Raw genomic sequence first — 27,697 nt, forward strand, 5'->3', positions numbered from 1 at the left:
GCTTCTGTAAACCAAAGGAAACAATCAGAAAGTAAAAAGACACCCTACAGAATGGGAAAAAAATATTTCCAAACCATAAATATAAAAAGGGATTAACACCTCAAACGTATAAACGTACAACTGAATAGCTGGAAAACAAATAATACAATTAGAAATGGTGCAAAGGATCTGAATAGACACTTTTCTTAAAAGATGTATAAATGGCCAACAGGTACATGAAAAGATGCTCAATACCACTAGTGAGTAGAGGTATGCAAATCAAAACCACAATGAGAGAGGGGTGCCTGGATGGTTCAGTCAGTTACGTATCTGACTTCGGCTCAGGTCATGATCTCCTGGTTAGAGGGTTCGAGCCCCATGTCGGGCTCTCTTCTGTCAGCACGAAGCCCACTTTGAATCCTCTGTCTCCCCCTCTCTCTGCCCCTACCCCATGCACACGCATGTGCACTCTCTCAAAAATAAATGAACATTAAACAAAAATTTTAAAAACCACATGAGGTATCACCTCACTCCTGTTAGGATGGTCATGATCAAAAAGACAAGTAACAAATGCTGATAAAGACATAGAGAAAAGGAACCCCTGTATACTGGTGGTGGAAATGTAACTGGCCTAACCACTACGGAAAACAGCATTTAGTTCCTCAAAAAATAGACCTACCCTAGGATCCAGCAATTCCTGGGCATTTACCCAAAGAAAACAAAAACACTAACTTGAAAAGATATCTGCTACCTATGTTCATAGCAGATTATTTACAATAACTAAGACATAGAAACAACCTAAATGTCCAATGACAGACGAACAGATGAAGAAGTTGTGGTAAATATATACAACAGAATATTATTCAGCTGTAAAAAATGAGGAAATCCTGCCATTTACAACAAGGGTGGACCCTGAAGGCATTATACTACGTGAAGTAAGTCAGAGAAAGGCAAATAATGTATGACCTCATCTACATGTGGAGTCTAAAAGGAGAAGAAACCCCACAAATTCATGAAGAGACCAAATTTATGGTTACCACAGGTGAGGTGGTGGTGGGGAGGGTACTGGAGAAAGGTGGCTAAAAAATACAACTTCCAGTTACAAGATAAATAAGTACTACAGACAGAAGGTACAACATGATGACTATAGTTAATACCACCTTAAGACATACAGGAATGGTGTTAAGAGAGTAAACCCTAAGAGTTCTCATCACAAGGAAAAAAATTCTTTCTCATGTTTTGCTTTTTCTATTTTATCTATATGATGATGGACGCTAACTAAACTAATGGCAGTAATCATTTAACAATGCAGCTGACCCTTGAAAAACACAGGTTTGAACTGTGTGGGCCCAGTTATAAGCAGATTTTTCACAGTACAATACTGTAAATGTATTTTCTCTTCCTCATGATTTTCCTAATAACATTCTCTTTTCTCTAGCTTATTTATTGCAAGAATGGTACCTAACACATGTCACACAAAATGTGTGTTAATCAACTCTCCATGTTATCGGTAAGTCTTCTGATCAACAGTTGGCTATTAGAATTAAGTTGCTGGGGAGTCAAAAGGTATATACGTGGATTTCTACTGTGGACAGGGTCAGCACCCCTCGCTCCCACGTTATTCAAGGATCAACTAGATATGTAAGTAAAACCATTATGCTGCACACCTTAAGTTTATATAGTGACGCATGCAAATTATATCTCAATAAAACTAAGAAAAAATTAAAAATAACAATAGAGGGGGGAAAAACATGCAAAGGTTGACTGCATTTCTCAAAATAAACAATGACCAATCTGAAAAAAAAAACCACTTAAAATGATACCATTTAAAAAACCATCAAAAAGAATACAGTATTTAGGAATAAACCTAATCAAAGAGGCTAAAGACTTACTACTGAAAAAACTATATTGCCAAAAGAAATTGAAGATGATAAAAGTAAAAGACATCCAGTGTTCATGGATTAGGAGACTTAATAACATTAAAATATTAATACTACTCAAGGTAGATTTAATCCAATCCTTATCAATATCCCAATGGCATTTTTGCAGACAAAAAATTTCATTCTAAAACTTACATGGAATTTCAAGGGACCTTAAATAGCAAAAACAATCTTGAAAAAGAAGAACAAAGTTACAAGTCACACTTACTCATTTTAAAACTTACACAAAGCTACAGTAATCAAAACAGTGTGGTAGTGGTACAGACTACAGACTACACTCCCACATATAGGATCATACGATTTTTTGACAAGGATGTCAAGAACATTCCAAAGGGATAGACAGTCTTCTCAAAAAATAATGCTGAGAAATCTGAATTAACATGAAAAAGAATGAACTCTTGGACTCTTACTTTCAAATGTTCAATCAACATCATATACCTGGAATAAATACCACCTGCTTATACTATATAATTGTTTTTACACATTATTTGGTTCAATTTGCTAATATTTTCTTGAGAATTTTTTGTGTCTAAGGTTAGAGACGTTAAGTCTACAGTTTTCTTGTTTTTGTACTTTCTCTGCCTAGTTTTGGTATCGGTGTAATACTAGCTTCATAAAATGAAATGGAAAGTGTTCCCTCTTCCATTTTCTGGAAAAGATTAGATATAATTGGTGTTAACTCTTCTTAGATTTGTTTAAAATAATTCTCCAGTTTGGAATTTTCCAGTTAAACTTCCATCTTGGCCTAAAGATTTCTTTTTTGGAAGTTTCACAATTCTAAATTCAATGTCCTTACTAGTTATTGGTCTATTAAACATTAATTGTGTATTGAGTAAGTTGCAGTTGGTTGTGTTTTTAAGATATTGGGCCATTTCATACTAATTGTTAAATTTATGTCTGTAAAATTGTTCATAGTAAGCTCTTATCATCCCTGTAATATCTATAGGGTCTACAGTGATATCCACCATTACATTATTAAATAGGTAATTTTTATCTACTTTCTATCTTTATCAGTCCTGCTAGTTTATCAAGCTTATTGATTTTTCATATAAGTAGCTTTCCATTTCAGTGATTTTTCTCTCTTTAATTTCATTTATTTCTACTCTTAAATTTATTATTTTCATTTTCTGTTTACTTTGGGCTTAGTTTGCTTTTCATTCTCTATTATATGAAATCTTTCCCTTTTCAAATGTAACATTTTAACACGCTAAATTTCTCAACATTGCTTCAGCTGCATTCCTTGTATTTTGTTATGTCGTATTTTCATTTCCATTAAATTTCTTTTTCTGAGAATTTTTAAGCCATGGATTATTTAGAAGCAGGTTTAATTTTCAATAGACAGATATTCTCCTATTACTGACCTCTAATTTGATTCCATTATGGTCACAGAACACTCTATATGATTTAGATTCTTATACATTTCTTCAGGCTTGTTTCATTGCTGAAAGGGGTTGTCTATCTTCATGAGTGTTTCATGGGCACTTGATTAAAATGTGTATTCCTATGTGGTTAGGTAGAATGTTCTATATGTGTCATTTAGATCCTGTTGGTTTATCGTATTCAGATTTTTTATATTCTTGCTGGTTTTAGGTCTAATAGTTTTATCAGTTGCTGAGAGGAGAATGTTAAAGTGTTCAATTATAACTGTGGATTTATCTCTTCCTTTTTCAACTTTATCTTCTTTTTTATTTTATTTTTTTAGTGTAGATTAGGGCTCTATCATTTGGTATATACACATTTAGGATCATTATGTCTTCCTGGTAGATTGATGCTTTTATCATTATTTAATGTACCTCTTGGTCTCTAGTAATTTTTTCTATTCTGAAGTCAACTTAACAGAAATTAATGTAACCATTCTTGCCTCTTTTTTAAGTTAATATTTGCATGGTATATCCTTTTTCATCTTTTTATTTCCAGCCTACTTATGTCATTGAATTTGAAGTAAATTTCTTGTAAGCTACATATAATAGAGTTGTGTCTTTCATCTACTCTGTCATTTTCTTTTTTTTTTTGATTGATATATTTATACCATTGACATTTAAAGTAATTTCCAACCTGCAAATTAAATGTTCCTATTTACTTGTGGCAGGCATGACAGTGTTAGAAGAGCCACTTAAAAATCAGAAGAATAATGACTCAATATAGAGAACCTCACTTAAACAGATACAAAAGGAATCAGACAAAACTTTATAAAACACAACCAAATAAATATTCTGGTGCTGAACAACAATTAAAATGAAAAATTCATTAGTGTATTTCAAAAGGAGATCTGAGCAAGTAGAAGAGACTATCAGTGAACGTGAAAGTAGATCAATTGATATTATATAGTCTGAGAAGTAGAAAGACTAAAGAATGAAGCAAAATGAGGCTAAGAGACCTGTGGACACCATCAAATGTACCAATCTATTTATAATGAGAGATGAAGAAAGAGAGAAAGAGGTAGAAAGAATATTTCAACAAATAATGGACATATATATCCAAAATCTGATTAAAGACATGAAACTGAACAGCCAACAAATTCAACAAACTCCAAGAAAGATAAACTCCAAATAGATCCAGACTAAGTCACATTAACATAAAATGGTCAAAACACAAACACAATGAATGAATAATTAAACAAACAGGAGAGAAGTCATATACATTGGGCTGTAAGTAAGATTACAAGCTAATTTCTCAGGGTACCTGGGTGGCTCAGTCAGTTAAGTATTGGACTCTTGATTTCGGCTCAGGTCATGATCTCATTAGATCTCATTAGATCAAACCCTATGTAGGGCTCCACACTGGGCACGGAGCCTGCTTAAGATATTCTCTCTCTCGGGGGCGCCTGGGTGGCTCAGTCAGTTAAGCGTCCGACTTCAGCTCAGGTCATGATCTCACAGTCTGTGAGGTTGAGCCCCGCGTCGGGCTCTGTGCTGACAGCTCAGAGCCTGGAGCCTGCTTCAGATGCTGTGTCTCCCTCTCTCTCTGCCCCTCCCCTGCTCATGCTCTGTCTCTCTCTGTCTCAAAAATAAATAAAAACATTAAAAAATAAAATAAAATAAAATAAAATAAAATAAAATAAAATAAAAAATCATATTATAAAAAAAAAGATATTCTCTCTCTCTCCCCCCCACCCTTGCCGCTCCCCTGCTTGAACATGCTCTCCTCCTCTCTCTCTCTCAAAAAAAAAAAAAAAAAAAAAAAAAAAAAAAAAAAAAAAAAAAAAAATAAAAAAAAAAAAGCTAGTTTCTCATCCTATACCATGGAGGCCACAAAGCACTGACATAATAAAGTAGAGAAAGAAAGAGGGGCACCTGGGTGGCTAGTTGGTTAAGCATCTGACTCTCGATTTTGGCTCAGGTCATAATCTCATGGTTTGTGAGATGGAGCCTCTTGTTGGGCTCTGCACTGACAGAGTGGAGCCTGCTTAGGATTCACTCTCTTCCTCCCTCCATCTCTGCCTCTCCCCTGCTCACACTCTCCCACTCTCTCAAAATAAATAAACTTAACAAAAAAAGTGCTGAAAGAAAAAAAATTGACCAAAAATTCTATACCCAGCAAAATTATCCTTAAAAAAAAAAAAAAAAAAAAGGAGGATTACAACAGTCTCAGATAAATAAAAGCTGAAGATAGTTGACCACTAGTAGACCTGCCCCACAAGAAATGTTAAAGGGAATCATTCAGCTACAATGAAAGGACATTATATCATAACTCAAAGCTATCAAAAAAAGTAACAATGATAAAGGCAACTACATGTGTAAACATAAAAGCCAGTACTACTGTATAAAGTAACTTAGGACAGTAACAACAAAACAGAAGAACGATGGAGCTGTATAAGAACAGTTTTTACACTACTGATACAGAGCTGGTATTAATTCAAACTAGAATGTTATAATCTTAAGATATTAATTGAAATTGTCAAAGTAAACACAAGAGAACTAAAAAATACACATAAAAGGAAATGAGAGGAAATGAAAATGATGCACAACACAAAGACCAATTAACACAAAAAAGGCAATAATGGATAGAACTACACAGATTATCAATAAGACGAATTGGACGCACCAGACATATACAGAATAATCTACCCAACAACAGCAGAATATACATTCTTTTCAAGTACATATGGAACATTCTTCAGGACAGACCACATGTTAGGCCACAAAACAAGTCATAAATATTCAAGAATGAAATGATACAAATACCTTTTCTGACCAAAATGGAATGAAACTAGAAATCAATAGCACAAAGAAAACTGGAAATCCACAAATCTGTGAAAATTTAACAACACACTCGTAAACAACCAAAGGGTCAAAACAAAGAGAAAAAGGGAAATTAGAAAATACCCTGAGACAAAGAAAAATGAAAACACAACATAACAAAACTTGTGGAACACAATGAAAGCAATGCTAACAGGGGAAATGTATAGTTGTAAATAAGTTAAAAAAAAAGAAAAAATCTTAAATCAACAACCTCACTTTACAACTGTAGAAATTATAAATGGAAAACATTAACACAAAGCTAGAAGAAAGAAGGAAATAATATACATTACAGCAGAGACAAAACAATAGTAAAACAATAGTAAAAACAATGAAACAAAAGGTCGGCTTTATGAAAAGATCAACAAAATTGACAAGTCCTCAGCGAGCTAATTAAGGAAAAACAGAAGACTCGAATTAACATCAATTCTCTTAAAACTCTTCCAAAAAATTGAAGAGGAGGAAACATTTCCAATCTCATTCAATGAGGCCAACATTACTTATTCTGGTACCAAAGCTAGACAAAGACACAAGAAAACTACAGACCAGTATCTCTGATGAATACAAAAAATCCTGAACATAATAAAAGCAAACTGATTTCAATAGCACACTGAAAGGATTATTACACCATGACCAAGTGGGATTTATTCCCAGAAGGCAAAGATGATTGAACACATGAAATCAATCAGTGTAATATACATTAACACAATGAACAAACACTACATAACCACTCAATTGATGCAGAAGAAACATTTAACAAAATGCAACACCATTTCATGATATAAAAACATGGTAAAAAACTAGGAATAGAAGAAAACTACCTCAATATAATAAGGCCCATTTATGAAAAGCACACAAGTAAAAATCACACTCAATGGAAAAGAAAGCTTTTCCTCTAACATCAGGAATAAGACAAGGTTGTATGCTCTTGCTACTCCCATCAAACATAGTACTAGAAGTCCTCACAAGAGCAGTTAGGCAAGAAAAAAATAAAGCCATTCAAATTGGAAAGGAAAAAATAAAACTATCTCTCTTCATAGACAACCTTATGCAGAAAACCCAAAAGACACCAAAAAAAAAAAACAAAAAAAAAAACCCCAAAACTATTATAACTAAATAAACAAATTCACCAATGTTGTAGGATATAAAATTAACACACAAAAATCAGTTGTATTGGGGCGCCTGGGTGGTTCAGTCAGCTAAGTGTCCAACTTCAGCTCATGTCATGATCTCATGGTTCATGTGTTCAAGCCCCACATCGGGCTCTGTGCTGACAGCTCAGAGCCTGGAGCCTGCTTCAGATTTTGTGTCTCCCTCTTTTTCTGCCCCTCCCCCACTTATGCTGTGTCTTTCTCTCTCTCTCTTAAAAATAAATAAATGCTAAAAAAAATCAGTTGTGTCTATACACTAACAATAAACAACCTCGAAACAAATTAACAATGTCATTTACAAAAGCATCAATAAAAATAAAAAACAGGAATAAACTTAACCAAGGAGATGAAAGACTTGTGCACTGAAAATCATAATACATTGCCGAAGAAAATTAAGAAAAACATAAACGGAAAAATAACCAGTGTTCAAGGACTGGGAGACTTAATAAGTCCATATTATCCATATTATCCAAAGCAATCAACAGATTCAACATAATGACTATCAAATTCCCAATGGCATTTTTGGGGGGGAAAAGTAGATAAATTTACCCTAAATTTCATATGAAATCTCAAGGGATCTCAAAAGTCAAAGCAATTTTGAAAAGGAAGAACAAAATTGCATGTCTTACATTTCTTAATTTCAAAATAAATTTGCAAAGCTATAGTAATCAAAACATTCTGGTACTGGCATAAAGACAAACAGACCAAAGGAACCGAAAAGAGAGTCTGGAAATACACTCACAAAACAGTGAAATGATCTCTGCCAAGGATGCCAAAACCTTTCAACAAAAACTGGATACTCTCTTCAACAAATGATTCTGGGAAAATGGGATAAACACATACAAAAGGGTGAAGCTGGATCCTTATTTTATACCATAAACAAAAATTAACTCAAAATGAGCCACAGACCTAAATGTAAGATCTAAAACTATAAAACTCTTAGGAGAAAACATAGAGGAAAAGTCTTCGTGACATTTAACTTGACAATAATTTCTTGAATATGATATCAAAAACACAGACAACAAAAGCAAAAATAGACAAATGGAAGTACATCAAACTTAAAAACTTCCATGCATCAAAAGGCACAATCAGCAGAGTGAACAGGCAGGTAACAGAATGGGAAGAAATATTCAGAATATTTGAATATTTGAATATGAACAGAATGGGAGAAAATATTACCAAATGTAGACATGGTAACTAGTTAATGTCTAAAATATATGTTAAAAATTCTTGCAGAACAAAAAAACAAATAACTCAATTAAAAAATGGGCAAAGGACTTGAAAAGATGTTTCTCTAAATATAATCTACAAATGTCAACAAGCATATGAAAAAAGTGCTCATCACCATTAATCATCAGAGAAAGGCAAATCAAAGCCATAATGAAGTATCACTGCCATCCATTAGGATAGTTCCCTCAAAGAAATGACAGAAAATGACAAATGTTGGTGAAGATGTGGACAACCTAGAACCCTGTGAACTATTTGGGGGACTGTAAAGTGGTGCAAAAACAGGATGGAGGCTCCTAGAAAACTTAGAAATAAAACTATCATATGATCCAGCCATAACAACACTTTGAGGTATATATTCAAAAAAATTTAAGGAAGACTCTGAAGGATATTTGCATACTCATGTTTATAACAACACTATTCACAATAGCCAAGAGGTGGAAGCAACCCAAACATCTACTGATGGATAAATCAATAAAGGAAATGTGGTATATAAATACAATGAAATACTATAAAGCCTTAAACAGGAAGAAAATCCTGTCACAAGCTACCAAATGGATGAAGCTTAAGAACATTATGCTAAGTGAAATAAGTCAGTCACAAAAAGGCAAATATTATATGATTCCTTTTATATGAGGTATCTAAAATAGTCAAATTCATGAGAACACAAAGTTGAATGTGGTCACCAGGGGCTGGGAGGAAGGGCAAAATGGGAAGCTGTTGTTTAATCGGTATCGAGTTTCAGATTTACAAAATGAAAAAGTTCTGGATATCTGTTTCACAAAATATACTTCAAAAGTATACTGTGAATATACTTAATACTATTGAACCATAAACTTGAAAATGATTAAGATGTGCATAGTAGCACTATTCACAAGAGCCTGAAGTTTTAAGCAACCCAAATGTCCATCCACAGGTGAATGGATAAAGAAACTATAGCACAGCCATACAACAGAATGTTATTCTTATTCAGGCATAAAAAGAAATGAAGTACTCATATGGTACAACATGGATCAGCCTCAAAAACATTATGCTAAGTGAAAGAAGCCAGACACAAAAGGTTACATACTATACAAGGCATTTCATATGAAATATCCAGGATAAGCAAAGTCATAGAGATAATAAGCAGATTAGTGGTTGCCAAGGGCTGTGAGTAGAGGGAAGAACGAGGACTGACTGCTTACTGGGTACAGGGTTTCCTTGCGTGTGATGAAACATAATGAAACTGATTATAGGTATAACTGCACAATATTGTAAATCTAAAAGGTCACTAAATTTTATACTTTAAAATTAATAATATATTTTAGGTTAATTGTACCTTCAAGAAAAAAAATCAATTGCATTTCCATATACTAACAATGAACATACAAAACCTGAAGTTAAAATCACAATACTATCTCCTTAATGAAACATAAAATACCTGTGTGCTGAAATTCCAAACGCTAATGAAAGAAATAAAGACCTAAATAATGGAGAGACAGATTGGAAGATCAATCAATATAGTATAGACTTATTCTTCCCAAAGTGATCTATAGGTTTATTACAAATCCTATCAAACCCTGGGAATGATTTTGATAGACATAAACAAGCTTATTTTAAACTTTATATGAAAAGGTACAGGCTTAGATTAGCTAAAATAAACTTGAAAAGAATAAAGTGGGAAAATCATTACAGCATATTATATCACAGTATACAACATACTATACACTTAAATTACAACACAGTGTACACCTATAATCGTCAAGACAGCTTGGTACTGGATAGACATATAGACCAAAGGAACAGAATAGGAACCCAGAAACAGATCCACACAAATATGCCCGACTAATTTTTGACAAAGCTCCAAAAGCAGTTCATAGAGGAAAGATAGCCTTTGCAACAAAATGGTGCTAGAGAAATTAAATGTCCATAGGACAAAGAAGAACCACAAACTGAATCTTACAACTCATAAAAAACTAACTCAGAATGGATCACCACAGACTTGAATGTAAAAAGCAAATCTACAAATTTTTTAGAAAAAAAAAATAAGGAAATCTCTTCAGGATTTAGAGCAAAGAATTCCTAGACCCTGACAACAAGAGCACAATTGAAAAAAAAAAAAAAAAAGATAAACCGAATATTATCAAAATTTGAAATTTTAAAGACCTTGTCAAGAGGATAAAAACACAACTTACAGACTGGGAGAAAGTACTTAGAAACCCCTTATCTGACAAAGGACCAGTAGCTCTAATATATAACTCTCAAAACAACAGTAAAATAAATAAATAAGCAATCCAATTAGAAATTGAGCAAAAGACATGAACAGACATTTCATTTAAGAGGAGATAAAAAATGCAAAAAAATCACTTGAAAAGATGTTGAGCATCATAAGCCATTAGAGAAATCCAAATTAAAAACACAATGAGATATCACTACACACTTTTCAGAATGGCTACAGTAGAAAAAAATTCAAAATTACTTCTAGCACCTAATGCTTGCAAGAATATAGAGAAACTGGATCACTTATTTACTACTGAAAAACAATTTGGCCAGTTGTGATAAAACTAAACATGTAGCTAGCATTTGTACTCAGCAACTGCACTCTGGGGCATTTATTCTAGAGAAATCGTAACTGATGTTTATACACAAACCTGTACACAAATGTTCATATGAGCTTTATTCATAATAGCCCCAAAATGGAAATAATCTAGACTTCTGTTCTTCCATAGGTGAAGAGTTAAACTGTGAAACACTGACACCATGGAATACTACTTAGCAATAAAAACAATGAACTAATCAATGTGTATCTACAATTTGGATGAATCTTGAGGGAACTGTCCTGATAGAAAAAAACAACACCAACATGTTGTACATTTGTATATACATATGATTCCATTTATATAACATTGCTGAAATGAAAAAAATTACAGAAATTGCAAACATTATTGCTTACAAGGGATTAGAGAATGGGGAGAGAGGAATCAAGTAAGTTATGAAATGGCATCATTAGGCACTGTTGGAAGGGAAGAACATAGAAGGAATGAAGTATAAATATGTATGGTTATAGGGAAATTTAAGGGGGAGAATATTACTTAAATAAAAGTATAACCTTTTATAAGCTAGAAAAACTAACTTGTCTGCCACTCTGTCATCTAACTAAAAATAAAATTTGATTAGATATTAAATACTATATGTAAGTAGTGACATTATTCAACAAATATTTATTGAGTATCTCTGTAAGAAGAACTACTCTAGATGGTGAGTATACAATGGTGAACAAACCAGGCAAGGTCCTACTCATATATAACTTTTCTCCAAATGATTTTCTCTACCTGCCCCCCCCCCCACCTACATCCCCCTCCAAATGATTTTCTGAATCATGAGTAACCTTAAGTCTTCAGGACGTTTTAACCTAAACTTTGCTACTCAGACTGAAAAATGTCTCCATCACCAAATATTATCAGAATTCATAATTAGCTACTATGTATTAGACAATGTTAATGGAAATCCAAGACTTAACACATTTAACATACTCTTAGCAACTCAAGTATCTTTGGTAAGATTCCTGCCATCAATAGTATGATTATTTATTCATTAATGGTATTAAATCTTGTTTAATTAATAAGGAGAGGCCAGAAACTCTAATAAAAACAGCATCGCATAAATCTATAAGGAGCAAACCATTTTTCAGTAATCTTTAAGTCTTTTTATTCCCCCTACCACCACTCTGAAGTCAGGCCAGTATTCTCCTGCTATTAACTGGTCATCCTGAATCCAATCTAGCTTCTCCAATCTGTTCTCCACATGTTTGTTTGTTTTTTAATCTTTATTTATTTTTGAGAAAGAGAGACAGAGCATGAGAGGTGGAGGGGCAGAGACAGAGGGTGACACAGAATCGAAAGCAGGCTCCAGGCTCTGAGCTGTCAGCCCAGAGCCCCACGCATGGCTTGAATTCATGAACCATGAGATCATGACCTGAGGTGAAGTCAGATGCTCAACCGACTGAGCCACCCAGGGACCCCTATTCTCCACATTTTAATTAGGGATGTTTTTCTTTTGTTGCTGTTTTTTTTTTTTTTTTTTTTTTTAATTTGAGAGAGTGAGAGAGAGAGAGCGAGCAAGAGAGCACACGTGGGAAAGAGGGGCAGAGGAAGAGAGAGATTCAACACAGAGTTTGATCCCATAACCCTGGGATCACGACCTGAGCCAAAACCAAGAGTTGGATGCTCAACCAGCTAAGCTACCCAGGTGCCCCAATTAGGGATGTTTTTTCTAAAAAACAGATCTGATCATGTCACTTCTTCACATTTTAACTCCTTAAAATGATGTCTCATTAGAGTTAATCCAACTCCTTTATTTTTTTTCAATGTCTATTTGCATGTCTATTTTTGTCTTTAATGTCTATTTAATGTCTACTGACAGAGAACAACAGATCATTAGCGGGGAAGGGGCAGAGAGAGAGCGAGACAGAATCTGAAGGAGACTCCAGGCTCTAAGCTGTCAGCACAGAGCTTGATGTGGGGCTTGAATTCACCAACTGTGAGATCATGACCTGAGCCAAAGTTGGATGCTTAACCGACTAAGCCACCCAGGCAACCCAATCCAAACTTCTTAAAATGGTTTATAAAGCCCTCAATAAAATATCTTAAGACTTACTCTCCCTTTTATCTCTTGATACTACCAGCTCCTCCCCCTCACTCCATGTAGAACTCTACACTCAAGATATGCCACATTTTTGGGGTGCCTGGGTGGCTCAGTCAGTTAAGCCTCTGACTTGATTTCAGCTGGGGTCATGATCTCACAGTTTGTGGGATTCTCTCTCCCTCTCTCTCTGCCCCTCCCCCACACGAGCTCCTTCTCTATCAAAATAGACATAAACAGGGGCGCCTGGGTGGCGCAGTCGGTTAAGCGTCCGACTTCAGCCAGGTCACGATCTCACGGTCCGTGAGTTCGAGCCCCGCGTCAGGCTCTGGGCTGATGGCTCAGAGCCTGGAGCCTGTTTCCGATTCTGTGTCTCCCTCTCTCTCTGCCCCTCCCCCATTCATGCTCTGTCTCTCTCTGTCCCAAAAAATAAATAAACGTTGAAAAAAAAATTCAAAATAGACATAAACAATTTTTTAAAAAAAGATACACATTTTTTTGTCAGTTGCTCCAATCTTCCCTTCTCTTTTCTCTCATCTTTTCCACATGTTATTTCTTTTACTAACAACAGTCCTTCCCCAAATTTTTATCTAGATAAATCATTAACAGTTCTTCCAGGTTTTAGTTTAAATGTCACTTCTTGGCATATTTCCATTCAATCATTCAATAAATCTTTACTAAATGCTTATTGAGAGTCAAGTGCTATACTCCGTGCTTATATATTAGTAAATAAAACAGACGTGGTCTTTGCCATCCAGGAACACAAACTCTAACAACACTAATCACATTTTATTGTAATTACATGTTTCGTCATCTTTCCTCTTCATACTAATAACTAGTATCAGTTACAAGCCAAAAGCAATGTAGCTGTAATAACCAACTCAGAAAACAATGAATAAATCAATAAAATCTAAGTATACTGATAACTGATCATATGACAGATATACCCATAGTTCCCAGCCTTGATAGAAGACCCTAAAATGTTTCAAATATCTCTTCAATGGTCAGTCATCTCAAAAGAACAGTAGATTAGAGGTCAGAAGACTTATGTTCTAATTCTTCTATCTTTGCAATTCTCTATCTGACTTCACACTAGTCTTTTATTATTTACAAATCACATACTCTTAAGTACAACAGTGTAATACGTAAGTGAATGATCAATATGGAGTCTTTCACAGTATAATTTATTTCTTGATTGGTTCAAAATTAGACTTGTTAAAAAAGTTTAGGGGGCAGCTGGGTGGCTCAGTCGGTTAAGCATCTGACTCACGATATCGGCTCAGGTCATGATCTCACAGTTCATGAGTTTGAGCCCCACATTGGGTTCTGTGCTGATGGTGCAGAGTCTGCTTGGGATTCTGTCTCTCCATCTCTCTGTCCCTGCCCTACTTTGTACACGCACACTCTCTCTCTCTCAAAATAAATAAATAAACTTAAAAAAAATTAAAAAATAAAGTTTGAAAAACAGAACAAGGAAACCATTTTAAATAATGACTTCCAAAACTATAATAAATTATAAACTTTAGTACACTTAAGAAAATGCCAGTAATTCTGATAACACGGACATCCAGTTAAATGAAACCATTTTATAAAATAATTTCTAGCAACTAAAATAAGACTTTTAGTTCATACTCCCTCTGCCCACATTTTCCCAAGGCCATCCTACAATCAAAATCCTACTCTTTTCTTCAAGGCTCAACTCAAACACCACCTTCCTTCAACAAAGCCCTTCCTGATCTTTCCCTTCAAAATTCCCCTATATATTATGTTCATGAGCTATAATTAGCTATATGGCACTGAAAATTCAAATTACCAATGCACACTTAAACATATAGCAAAGTGCCTAGAACATTATGTTTCAGTTAAGGCTTACTGAATATCTTGTTTTATTTAGCACCTCTATTTATAGTTTAGACCTACCACAGAAGGTTAAACTATAGTAATATCAAAATTCTTTGGTTTGACAGGGCAGTTTTATGGTTCCCTGTTCACACACTGGAATGACATTTGCCACTTTGCCTTTAACTGTCAAGTTGAAAACCACTTCAGATTTGAGGATAAACTTTTATAACAAGTACAGGTCTAGATGAAACTTTCTTTGGAAAAACAGAATGAGAAAATAGTTTCCAAAACAAATCAATGCAGCCTACTTAACCTTTTAGACAAATTAAACAACAAAGTGAAACCAAGGATGAGTTTTCAGAGGTATAGGCAAACAGATATAATCATATCCAGGAGAAAAGGCATCACATTGGAAAATACTACACAAAAAAATACACCCCAAAGAAGGCAATAAAAACAATTCAGAGAAAGCCATCATAACGTTAAGGATTTTCTCAGCTCTTTTTTTTTTTTTATCTTAAATTTAGTAATTTCTACAAGCTAGATAAGAGACATTTACAGCTTATCACACATGCTGAGGGTGGTAAAGACACACATACACATACACACACATACACACACACAGTTTTCTAAAGCTTTAGTTACAAGAAACAACAGCTTTTGAGCAGCATGTTATTAATCTAAATTTAATTAACCTAATACTTAGTAATGGTTTTTATTTTTATTTTATTTACAGACTACACTAGCATTAGTTTGGAGCAAATTACAAAGAAATCCATCACAAGGAAATATGTGTTCTAAGTAAACAGTATGAAGGTAACAAGACAAACAATCTGATTATTCAATATTAAATAACTGAATGCAACACATAAAACACAATAGTATGTTAATTGGTGGATTTAACAATAAAGGAGAAAAATCTTTGCCAATTATATATTCTTTGATGGAATTAAGTTATGATGAAGGGGACATAGCAAACCTTTGAGGAATCTCACAACTAAAGGAATACACCAGCCTTCTCTAGGCTCAGACCTTGTTTGTGGCAACATAGCTAAGCACGCCAAGAAAGTCGGAATTGTCATAAATACAGGACCCATTATGGTGCCTCTCTCAGGAAAATGGTGAAGAATAATGAAATAAGCCAGCACATCAAGTACACTTGCTCCTTCTGGGACAAAACCAAGATAAAAAGACAAGCTGTGGGCATCTGGCGTTGGGATTCCTGCGTGAAAATGGTAGTTGGTAGTGCCTGGACCTGCAACACCACCTCCACTGCCACAGTAAAGTCTGCCATCAGAAGAATGAAGGAGTTCAATGACCAGTAGAAACTCTACCATTTGAAACACCGCTATGCTGGGGCGCCTGGGTGGCGCAGTCGGTTAAGCGTCCGACTTCAGCCAGGTCACAATCTCGCGGTCCGTGAGTTCGAGCCCCGCGTCAGGCTCTGGGCTGATGGCTCAGAGCCTGGAGCCTGTTTCCGATTCTGTGTCTCCCTCTCTCTCTGCCCCTCCCCCGTTCGTGCTCTGTCTCTCTCTGTCCCAAAAATAAATAAAAACGTTGAAAAAAAAAAATTTGAAACACCGCTATGCTATAATGAGTGGGTTCGTTTTGTAGCAAAATTACTTTGGCTTGTTGTGAAATTTATTAATTTGATGTTCCAATTTGTGTCACATTAATTTTGCTTTCTCAAAAGACCTAGAAATTTAAAATCCTTCTAATTAAAAAAAATGCACCAATAAATACACTTTTCACTGATTAGACTGACATGGATTAAAACACAAGTTAATATTCAGTGGGGTGTGGGGAAAGAGATATTCTCAAACACTGCTAACAAAAATGTTAAGTGATACAATCTTATTGCAATTTTGCAATATATATCAGAAATTAAAATGCACATATACACTCACCTGCAAACCACTGCTACAAATTATCCTACATTCTCACACAATTCCAATAATTTAGTGAAACATATATACAGTGAAGAATATTGATTGCAGCATTATATAAACAGGAAAAAACCCTGAGATTTACCCAAGTATCTCTATCAGTAAGGAAACAATTATATTAAATGTAATACATATATGGAAAAATGTCCAAGATATAACTGGCAACTGGAAGAGAAAGATGTAGAATATATACCTGTTCTTTCTGATGATTTATGGGGAGTACAGAGCTGGGTGAGAGAGGGAAGTTTTACTTATTGGAAACATTTCTATATTATTTGCTCTTATGCAAATAAGCTTATGTGACTTCTTTAAAAAATAACATTTCCAAAATCCTAAATGTTACTTGGAATATATTTGAAAAAGGTAAAATGCACATTGTGCAATCTCATCTAGAACGAAGAACATATTTTTGTTAATTTAAAAGTTTTCTTTTTCACATTACAACAAAGGGCAGCACAACTACACTGCTACTAAAGTGAAGCATAGAGAGATTAATTTGAAAATTAAGGAAATTAGGGGCGCCTGGGTGGCGCAGTCGGTTAAGCGTCCGACTTCAGCCAGGTCACGATCTCGCGGTCCGTGAGTTCGAGCCCCGCGTTGGGCTCTGGGCTGATGGCTCAGAGCCTGGAGCCTGTTTCCAATTCTGTGTCTCCCTCTCTCTCTGCCCCTCCCCCGTTCATGCTCTGTCTCTCTCTGTCCCAAAAATAAATAAACGTTGAAAAAAAAAATTAAAAAAAAAAAAAAAGAAAATTAAGGAAATTAGCTAACATAAGATAAATATTCATAAAGAAATTCAAATCCTATTGGACTTAGGAACTCTGCAAAATGAAAAAAGCAGCTGCTGACCATATAAAATATTGAAGGGCAAAACGAAGGGGAAGAATCTGAAACTGAGGTATACCTATCAGCTTCTGAGAAGAAAAACTAGTCTAAAATCTTTCAAATACATGTTAAGTCAAACAACCTCAAGGTTAAATTTCTCCGAATACTCAAATTTTATCAACAAGAAAACTAAACACACTTCACATCCATGATAAAATAAAACAAATAACTGAAGTTCTACATTTGATAAGATCTATGTCTATGAAAATCCTTGTAGGGATCAGAAGAAACAGCAGGAGATGGGGTCAATGTCCAACTCTGTGTTCAACCTTTATGGCAGAAGCTGCAGAGAGGAAAAGCAACAAATTGATCCCAGTGGGGAAGAAACTCTCCTTGCTTTGGACTTGCTAGAAGGCATAAAAATCCCCCAGGTGACTACAACAGCCAACCCAACTAGCCAAATTTCAAACATGGAAGAAAAAAAACTAGTATAAAATGCTTTAAAATATTCTAAAAGCTTCATTTCTTAAGAAAGTGTATTTTTTATATATATTATAGACCTACAAAGGTAAAACAAAATTTTTAAAAATATTTTTCATCAAACAGCAAGCTTCCTAAGCTACAGAAATCAGAAATGTTATCATAGTTCCAGACTATGATTCAATTTCCTTCTCTACTCCAGTATTTTTTTTTACCCTCAGGAAAATGAGAAAAAGTTTTCTTTATTAGATGTGACCAGTCTTCCTAATCTTCTGCTTGTATTAGTCCAATACATCTTTAAAAATCTTTAAAGAAATAAGTAGCACAAACTCACAAAAAGAATACCATTAGTACTAAACACTCCAATTGCCATAACATGGATTAATACCTTCATTTGAAAAGAATAATCAAAACCAACACGGTTTTCTTTAAGGTCTCAACTAAGAACATTACGAGTCATTTTTTTCAACTGGACTGAAAGAAGACTCGAGGGAGGTTTTATTTCTCCTTCCAAAATGTCTATAATGCTGCTTCTGTATTGCCTCATTGGCTCCTTCATACAGCGCAATAGCAATTGAAGTGCCAATGTCCTCACCCCATTCCAGTCAGTATTCTCAATCCCTACTTGTCCGAGACAGAACTCTATTCAGTGTTCTATGTTTTACAAACATTCATTAAGTACACACAGTACTCTGGCACTGTGCTACTAAGATAAGTAAGACACTGGTGGTGTCTCCCTTCAAAGAGCTCACCAAAGTCCAGTAAAGAAAACATACTACTGCGAAAGTGTTAGGTCTGGCTCAAAGGACAAGATAATGCTTCAGATGGACTATTTCAGGAGATAACCTGACAACGAGGAGGAAGGACAATGGCAGCTGGGGAGACAAGGGGCTGGGGAAGAGTGACACATTTAATCAGGACTAAAACTAAATATATGAAACATCATACTTATTTTACTCAGACAATTCTAGCATTCTGGAATAGCTGCAGTGAGACCACTGTATGCCATATTACAGAGTCTACATTTTCTTGCGCAGGTGACAGGGGAACAATGAAGGGGACAACTAGAGGGAAAAAAAGCAATGTAGAATGCTGGCAAGTGAGGTCAGAGACTTGGAGAATAAAAAAAAAATTACAGAGAAAAAAATATGTAGCATGGAATATTACTCAGCAATAAAAAGTAATGAACTTCCGATACAACCACATGGAGAAAACTCAAAAATACTATGTTGAGTGGAAAAAGCCATACAAAAGAGTATAATGTCATAGAATTCTATATACATAAAATTCAAGAACAAGCAAAATTAAGCTATGCTGATAAAATTCAGAAAGATGCTTACCTCAGGGGGAAAGGCATTGGATTGGAAAGGCAAGAGTATGAGGAATTTTCTGGGCAATGAAAATGTTCTGTATCTTGACCTCTATGGTAGTTACATGTGTGAACATATAGGTAAAAACCCCATTTAGCTCTATACTTTAAATTTTACCACATATAAATTACAACTTAATCTATGTAAAAATGTACATATTTTACTAAAAAAAGAAAAAATGCATACATAATTGTGGTAGAATAAGGCCAGAATAAATTAAACCAGTGTCATCCCTTAAGCAATATCTGACTTTTAAGAAATCAGAATGAAGGTTCTAACAGACGCTGTATATTCAATTAGCAAACAAAATCCCTATAAGACGTTATGTAAAAAAGTCTAGCTTCTTTTCCCCTACAAGAAGATATACAGGCAAGTATTCTTTATAATAAATGCTGTGAAAACAGTGTACTTTTCCCAAAGAAAAGAAATAGCTCACTATAAACAAAAAAAATAAAAATTTTCTATACAGCAATACCTACCTTACAAGAAGTACTATAAAGATTAATAAGGCATGAGAAGCAGTTAACACAATATAGAGCACAGTAAGAACTCTTCACACTGTCATTACAATTATTATGTAATAGCAATAAAAGTGAAACTCTCCTTCCAATTATGCCTAAACTACTTACTGAGAATACATTGTTTAACTGCATATTACTCAACCACAGCACTTCTCACTCTGGGCTTTTTTTTTTCTTTTTTTAACTTTGAAATCAGCAAGTTTCTGACAGCTGAAACATCTGGTTAGATTGGAGAAAGACCAAATTAACTACAATTTATCAAAGTATTCTTTTTAATCTGCTTATATCCTGAAACCATATTCATTTACCAAAAGACAGCAAATGTATCCTTTTAACATCTCAACAGCTTGTATTATTGAAACCCCATATACCAAACCAAACAAGTACATGATCACAATTCAATTTCCTGAAAATCAACAGTCTTAAAAAATTAAAGCAAAGCACAATGCTAAATTAGAAAGTCATTCAGTACAAATATTCATAAGAAAAATATTATCATTTACAGTTCTGAACATTATACTAACATTAAAAAAACACAATTTGGCAAATTTAATCAATTTGTAGAAGGGCTTCATTAATAGAAACAAAAAAGTAAAATTCACAAAGGCAAAAACTACTCAAGTACTATCATCCACTAAGAAAACATTGAAGCAATCTAGCAAATCTCTTACTGAACTGGTTTCTGAATAGCTAAACCAAATGCCAACTCAATTTTCTATGTTTAATAGTCACTGGAAACTGCATTAAACTCAACATAAAGAAGGAAAATGAAGAATTTAGTTCCACAATTTCATAGCTCTACTGTTACTTCCACCAAATCAACTGGAGCAAGTACATCAAAGTCAGTTCTTCATATTTCAAAATTTTATTGAAAAACTCATTAATTCTGAACTTGAAGACACATTTTTAAAACATAAGTTTTTTGTATTATTCCTACTTTGATACGTAACACTTAACAAAGTCTTCTACTTACCTAGATTTTGTCTTATTAACATCTCGTTGCAAAAACAATCTCATTCGAAATTAACTCAAACCTGAAAAAATACATGCAAAGACCATCATTTAGTTTTCTGCTTCAGATAGAAATAAGTACATTTCTATGACACACTTATTGTTTTAAATTAAAAACTGCAAATCTAATTATTTTCTTTATGTAACATCTGAAAAAGTCATTCAACTAAAACACGATCATTTTAAACTTTTAGGAAACTTGCTAAATACTACCTTTTTGATGAACTGAGATATATTCAAATGAGAAACTTAATCTTTCTAGTTATCTTTAAAAAAAGATTTACAATATGGGGCACCTGGGTGGCTCAGTTGGTTAAGCATCCGACTTCAACTCATGTGATGATCTTGCAATCCGTGAGTTCGAGCCCTGCATGGGGCTCTGGGCTGACAGCTCAGAGCCTGGAGCCTGCTTTGGATTCTGTGTCACCCTCTCTCTCTCTGCCCCTCACCTGCTCACACTCTGTCTGTCTGTCTGTCTCTCTCTCTCTCTCAAAAATAAATAAATAAAATTTTTTAAAGATTTACAATAACTTATTTGATTAATTTTAATAGTATAGCAATAATTAAAATCAGTATTTGTTAAAACACACACCTCTATCTAGATGTTTGTCTAATACTATTACATACATGCCAAAAAGTACACCAAAAAGCTGAAGATAAAAATACAGTATGAGATGGCATAAAAGTATACACTAATAACAACTGTAATAATGACTAACAATGATTATTTGCTAAATGCCATGGGCCATTATTCTAGAAGGCAGTATATACTGATACTCTCCTACTTCCTCAATTTAACCTACAATCTAGCATAATGTGACCGCCACCCCAACATTCCCTTATACTTGAAAAATTACCTACCTCTAATTTTTCACATTTCACAAATTCTGAAAACTCAGTATGTCTTATTCTGTACTCTACACATCTCCTCTCCTTACCTGAAACAAGCTTGTTACTCTTTTAAATTCTTATTCCCCCAAAATGGCACCACCATACCTACTGCCATTCTCACCTAGATTACTGTAACTGCTCTATTTCCAGACTATCATCTCAAATTCATCCTTCTCAGAATCATGTAAGTCCTCATTTTCAAACAGCTATCCTGAAGATGTCACATCTATGCTTCAAGTCCTTCAACACTACTCATCAATGATCTTATCCTTATCGATTTATCCCCAATCTTTACTCTCCCATTCACTCCAGGTTTCTAATACTAAACCCCTTCAACTCCCAGAACAGCTCCCACGCACACTCAACTTTCATGCTTTTTAACATGGCAAACTACACTTACTGTCTCTAACTTTGCTAACATATTTTTTACTAGTTTTGCAATATTCAAATATTAGTTTGAATATTAGTTATCCTGAAAGATCCTTCTCTAATTTCTTCAGCGATGTTGTGTTTCTCAATTGCTATTAACAACTGGTGATAGCTCTGTATCAATTGTTTACTTGTGTGTTTTTCTGAACTACAGTGTGGACACACTGAGGCCAAGAAGTCACTCAGCTTATTTCAGCATTTTCACTGGATGGTACGTGGTAAAAGTACAACAATGTAGGCTGAATGAAAGATAAGAAATTTTGTGTTGTATCCCAAAATGTACATAGGGAAATAAGTAAAATTCAGGCTAATGAGTTTAATTCACATTTCCAGGACTAGAGAAAAAAAGTTCGTATCACTTCTGAATACAGTAACATTACTTTATGAAATAACTACATCTAAGTAAGATACAACTGACAAAAATCAGACCAATGCAAACTTCTATAGAGTAAATTAATTAATTTCACTGATCATCAGTACCAAGATTTTGGTTCTAAATGTTTGCATCCCTACTGAAAACAAAGTTTGTGGACTATAATTCCCAAACTAATTAAAGTATTGGACTTAAGCAAAAAAGAGTTGGAGAAGAAGGTGAATATGGTTTTAATACTAATAATGTCAATAAACTAGAAAGGTGGTTCACAAACTTTAGCATACATCAGAATCATCTAGAGAGCATGTTATACAGACTGCCAGCCCCCACCCTCAGAGCTCCTGATTCAGTAGTTCTAAGTTGGAGCCTAATAATTTGCATTTCTAGTAAGTTCCTAAGATCATGCTGCTATTTCCAGGGCCACAACTGAGAATCACAGGCCTGGAGTTTTCTACATAATGTCTAGAAGAGACAAGAATATTCTCTCTGCCATCCACTACCACCAATCTTTACCTACCCAGAACTGGATACTGTGACCTATTGCAAACTAAACTATAAATCAAAGTGAGAGGACTAAAAAAGTCCACTAGGAGTTGCTGAGTGTGAAAGGATGAAAAACATTGGCCCTGCAAAAGAGAATGCACATCCTAATACCTGTGAATATTACCTTGTATGACCACTCCTCCCAAAAGAAAAGTCTTTACAGATGTAATTAGTTAAAAATTTGAGATGGAGAGAATACCCTGGATTATCTGGGTGGGCCCTAAGTACAGTCACATATATTCCTGAAAGAGGGGAGACAGGGAAATGTGACTATACAAAGAGAAGGTGAAGACAGAGTAGAGATTTGAAACACTGGCTTTGAAGATTGCAGCCACAGTCAGGAATGTCAGTAGCCACCAGAACTGAAAGAGAACTTTGTAGAAAGTTTCACCATTTCTTAAAGTGTCAAATATACAACTACTACACATATGATCCAGTCATTCCACTTCTAGGTATCTACCCAAAGAAATGAAAGCATATGCTCATATAAAAACTTACAAACGTTCACCTTTATTTGTAATAGCCAAAAGTTGAAGGAAAAATTGTCCACCAACATGTGAACCCTTACAGTTTTACAATGGAATAAGTAGGAGTGAACTAATGACACATGCAATGTATACGAATTTGAAAATAATTATGCTGACTGAAAAAAATATACACAAAAAGATTATATACTGCATAAGGGAGGAGCAATAAATATGAAAGGATTAAAAGGGGCACAAGTAAAGTTTGAGGGTAAAGGAGAAGTTTATAATCTTCATTGTGGTGATGATTTCATGGGTATACACAGATACGAAATGTATTCAAATTGTACACATAAAACATGATTTATTACATACCAATTACACTTCAATAAAACGGATTATAAGATCACAATATACAAATATTAATAAACTTGAGAAAACAATGAAATCTCTAATTAAAGAAGTTAGAGTAACAATAATGAATACAAAAAGAATACTGTCATTTATAACCAAAAAAGAGTAGAGGTGAAAATAAATCCTCTTTCAACATCTACAACTGGTACTACAATTTTGGTAATTCAATGCATGAACGATGCTTCCAGAATGTCATTAGATATATCCAATGAAACATACGTAACTAGAATCACCTGGACCTCTGAACAGATTGACATATTTAATTTATACTTGCCTAAACTTCTATATGCAAACACAATTCCTCCTGAAATATAATAAAAGTCAACCTGGAACTAAACAAATATAGAATATTAATTTTACATCATGAATCAAAAATCTGTCTGCAAAAACAGCTCCAATTCTACATTTCCCCATTATTCATGCATTTGACAATGAGGCTTTGCAGTTTCTCCCATCAAGAGGTAGAGTGTTTTCCCCTACCCTTAAATCTAGGCTTCCTTATAAGGAAGACCAATAGAATATAACAGACGTCAGTTCACAAATTCTGAGCTAGACCTCAGGAGACCTTGCATGGTTCTTCTTAGAATCCTGCTACCATCATGAGAACAAGCCTCCTCTAATCTGCTGGAGGATAACAGGACAGCCCAAATGTCCCACCACAGGCCACCCTAGGGAACTCAGTCAAGAGTACCAACACCACCTTCCTGACCTGCTGCTGAATGCAGACTCATAAATGAGTCCAGGCAAGACCAGAAATACTGCCCAGCTGACTTACAGACTTGTTTTAACAATAAAGGTTTGTCTTAAACCACCAAGTTTTAGAGTACAAGTAAAACCCTGAATTGCAAGTAACTTGCTCTGTGAGTGTTCCGCAAGACCAGCAAACATTTCTAATAAATTTTAAAACAAGTGATGTCTTGCAATTTGAGTAGTAGGTGACACCGAATGTCACATGATCACAACTGAGCCAATGGTTCTTGAATTTGCTTTGCTATACAAGTGCTTTGGATTATAAGCATTTCCACAACAAATTATACTCACAAACCAAGGTTTTACTGTAGTCTATTATACAGTAACAGCAAACTGATACAACTCAATCCTAAAGAAACCAAATTAAATTATTCTTATCCCTAGAAGGGTTATTTTTATTTTTCTTAAACATTTAAAAAAATTTTTAATGTTTATTTTGTGGGTGAGGGGCCGAGAGAGAGGAAGACACAGAATCTGAACAGGGGCTTAAACTCACGAACTGTGAGATCATGACTTGAACCGAAGTTGAACACTCAACCAACTGAGCCACCCAGGAGTCGCTAGAAGAGTTATTTTAGATTAACAATTGACCTCAATTTTTGAAGGCAAGGAAAAAAGAGACATAAAAGTCTCTTTTACTCTTTTATTAGCAGTGATTCTACAAAACATCTTGTGAGTTTGTCAATTTCAAGAGACATATAAACTGAGCAAAATCCTTTTTACAAGTAATGTTACCAGTCAACTATTATTTTTTGTGAAATTCTGTTGCTAGACAGCTTTACTAGATATAACCATATAATGAAAATTTTCAGGGTCCTCCAAAATGATCTATGAAAACTATTAACGAGCAATCTGCTATCTTACCTAACATCTTTTTCTGATTTATGTTAATGGCACCCTGACTGCCCATTAATAAAACACTCTTCACTCAACTGTTAAAGTGGCACCATAGGCCTCTGGACTGAGGGATGAACAAGTGGCATCCAGGCTGATGAGAATTCCTCAGGCAGCCACAGCAATTTGTTCATAGATGAGGAGGCAGGCCAGTGTGGGAAATTGGGAATCCTTCCCAGGATGTTTCCAAGTACTAGGAAAGATACACTCTTCAGTGGAAATAACAGCCATGAGAATTACGTATGTCAGGGCAGCCAGCAGCATCTCTGCCACGTCACAACATACTTAGTAATGAAGCCACCATAGAAAAAACCCAAGCCAAAAGCTTTAATCATTACCATAATGACACTATATGCACCCATCAATCCAAACATTTTCGAAATAACTGTAGTAATAGCAGAATAGTAAATAACTTATCAATCCTCCTACTGAAGTACCTACTAGAGAAACTGAACAAAATATTTAAAAAACTATCAATTTGAAGGCACCAAAAAGTTAACACAACAGTAAAGAATGACCTGGCCAAGATCCAAGATGGGATGGAAACCTACTGATACAAACCCAGCATCCAAGGATGTTTCTTTGCCTTGGGGGTTTTTACCAATACAGATGAGGCAGCTGAGACACTGATCATAATTTCTGACGTTGTTTTAGAGCTAAGGGGACCAAAACAGGAATGCAGTTCAGAAATGGTGGGAGCCATACTGAATACTGCCCGCTATTAAACTGAGACTCCAAAGGACTAAACTCTAGTGAGCCAGAAGTAAACAAGTCCTTGCATGTACTGCAGCCTTACCTAAAGGCTTTAGCTGAGCAAATTAAAACAAAAACAAACCAACAAAACAAACTCAATCCCTAAAATTTAAATAAAGTAATCCCAGATTGCTGGTCACCCCAGGTGAGGCACAAGCAAACAAAAATTATCTCTGGAAAAAGATAATACAGAATTATTATCAGATTTTAGGCCTGGAGAAGCAGCTGAAAATAGAAATAGAAATTTAAGTGAGAGAACTAGCAGTGAGAGAATCGGAGAAGTAGTGAAAAAATTATCAGTATAAACTTTGCTCAAATCACCAGATGACTGATGAAGGAAGTATGCAAAGAGAACTGCAGGGGTCAAGGGAAAAAAATCTGGCAGAGGCCAGTATTTTTACACATGAAAAACAGAGCTGTACTACTGATGCTTTTTCAACAGAGTGCATTTCTCAAGTGTGCACCATTTGGGCAACAAGAAGGTGAAGCCTTACAAGGCTGAAGTGCCAGAGGACAGAACCATAGCTCAGGAGAACAGATGAAAACTAGTGGAATCCCTAGAAGAAAACCACAGGGCAAGCATCAAAATCAGACTATAAACCTCACCCAACAAATCTCAGAAAAACACTAACAGAAACCAGAGTCACTAAAACGTGTTAATATAATGTCCAGTTTTCAAGCAAAATTATATCCTACACAAAGAAAGAGGAGATTGTGATCCATACTCAGGAAAAAAAGGGGCATCAATTGATACATTTGGAAACTGGCAAATGGGAACTAAAACCACTACACACTCTCTAAAATGACTAAAATTAAAGATTAACAATATAAAGTGTTGGTAAAATTGAAATGCAGAAGTGTTGATGAGATTGTAAATTGTTACAAAACACTTTGGAAAAAAATTTAGTATCTTCTGACATTAAACATAAATGTACCCTAAAACCAAGCTATTAAACTCCTGGATATTTACTCAATATAAATGTGTGCATGAGTACACGAGGAGACATGCACAAGTAAATACATAGCAGCATTATCCATA

General features: G+C 34.8%; 1 protein-coding gene and 1 pseudogene across 21 annotated transcripts in view; one reads left to right on the forward strand and one right to left on the reverse strand.

The window, feature by feature from the left end:
- Positions 1-27,697, reverse strand: part of ZNF644 (zinc finger protein 644) — a 106,176-nt gene that overhangs the window by 54,616 nt on the left and 23,863 nt on the right. For 17 of the 21 annotated variants that reach the window (XM_040470921.1, XM_040470928.1, XM_040470923.1 and 14 more), the window contains one exon: positions 21,110-21,170. In XM_040470921.1, coding sequence (XP_040326855.1) covers positions 21,110-21,153 — 44 coding nt within the window. In that variant the 5' untranslated portion in view covers positions 21,154-21,170. Of the gene's footprint in view, positions 1-21,109; positions 21,171-25,944; positions 26,099-27,697 lie in introns of all 21 variants that reach the window. The other 4 variants (XM_040470930.1, XM_040470929.1, XM_040470924.1 and 1 more) reach the window with 1 other exon arrangement.
- LOC121027813 (60S ribosomal protein L37a-like) lies at positions 937-16,322 on the forward strand (annotated as a pseudogene).

This window comes from Herpailurus yagouaroundi, unplaced genomic scaffold (genome assembly GCF_014898765.1).
Source record: "Herpailurus yagouaroundi ecotype Mexico unplaced genomic scaffold, PumYag 77, whole genome shotgun sequence".
Classification (NCBI taxonomy): Eukaryota; Metazoa; Chordata; class Mammalia; order Carnivora; family Felidae; genus Herpailurus; species Herpailurus yagouaroundi.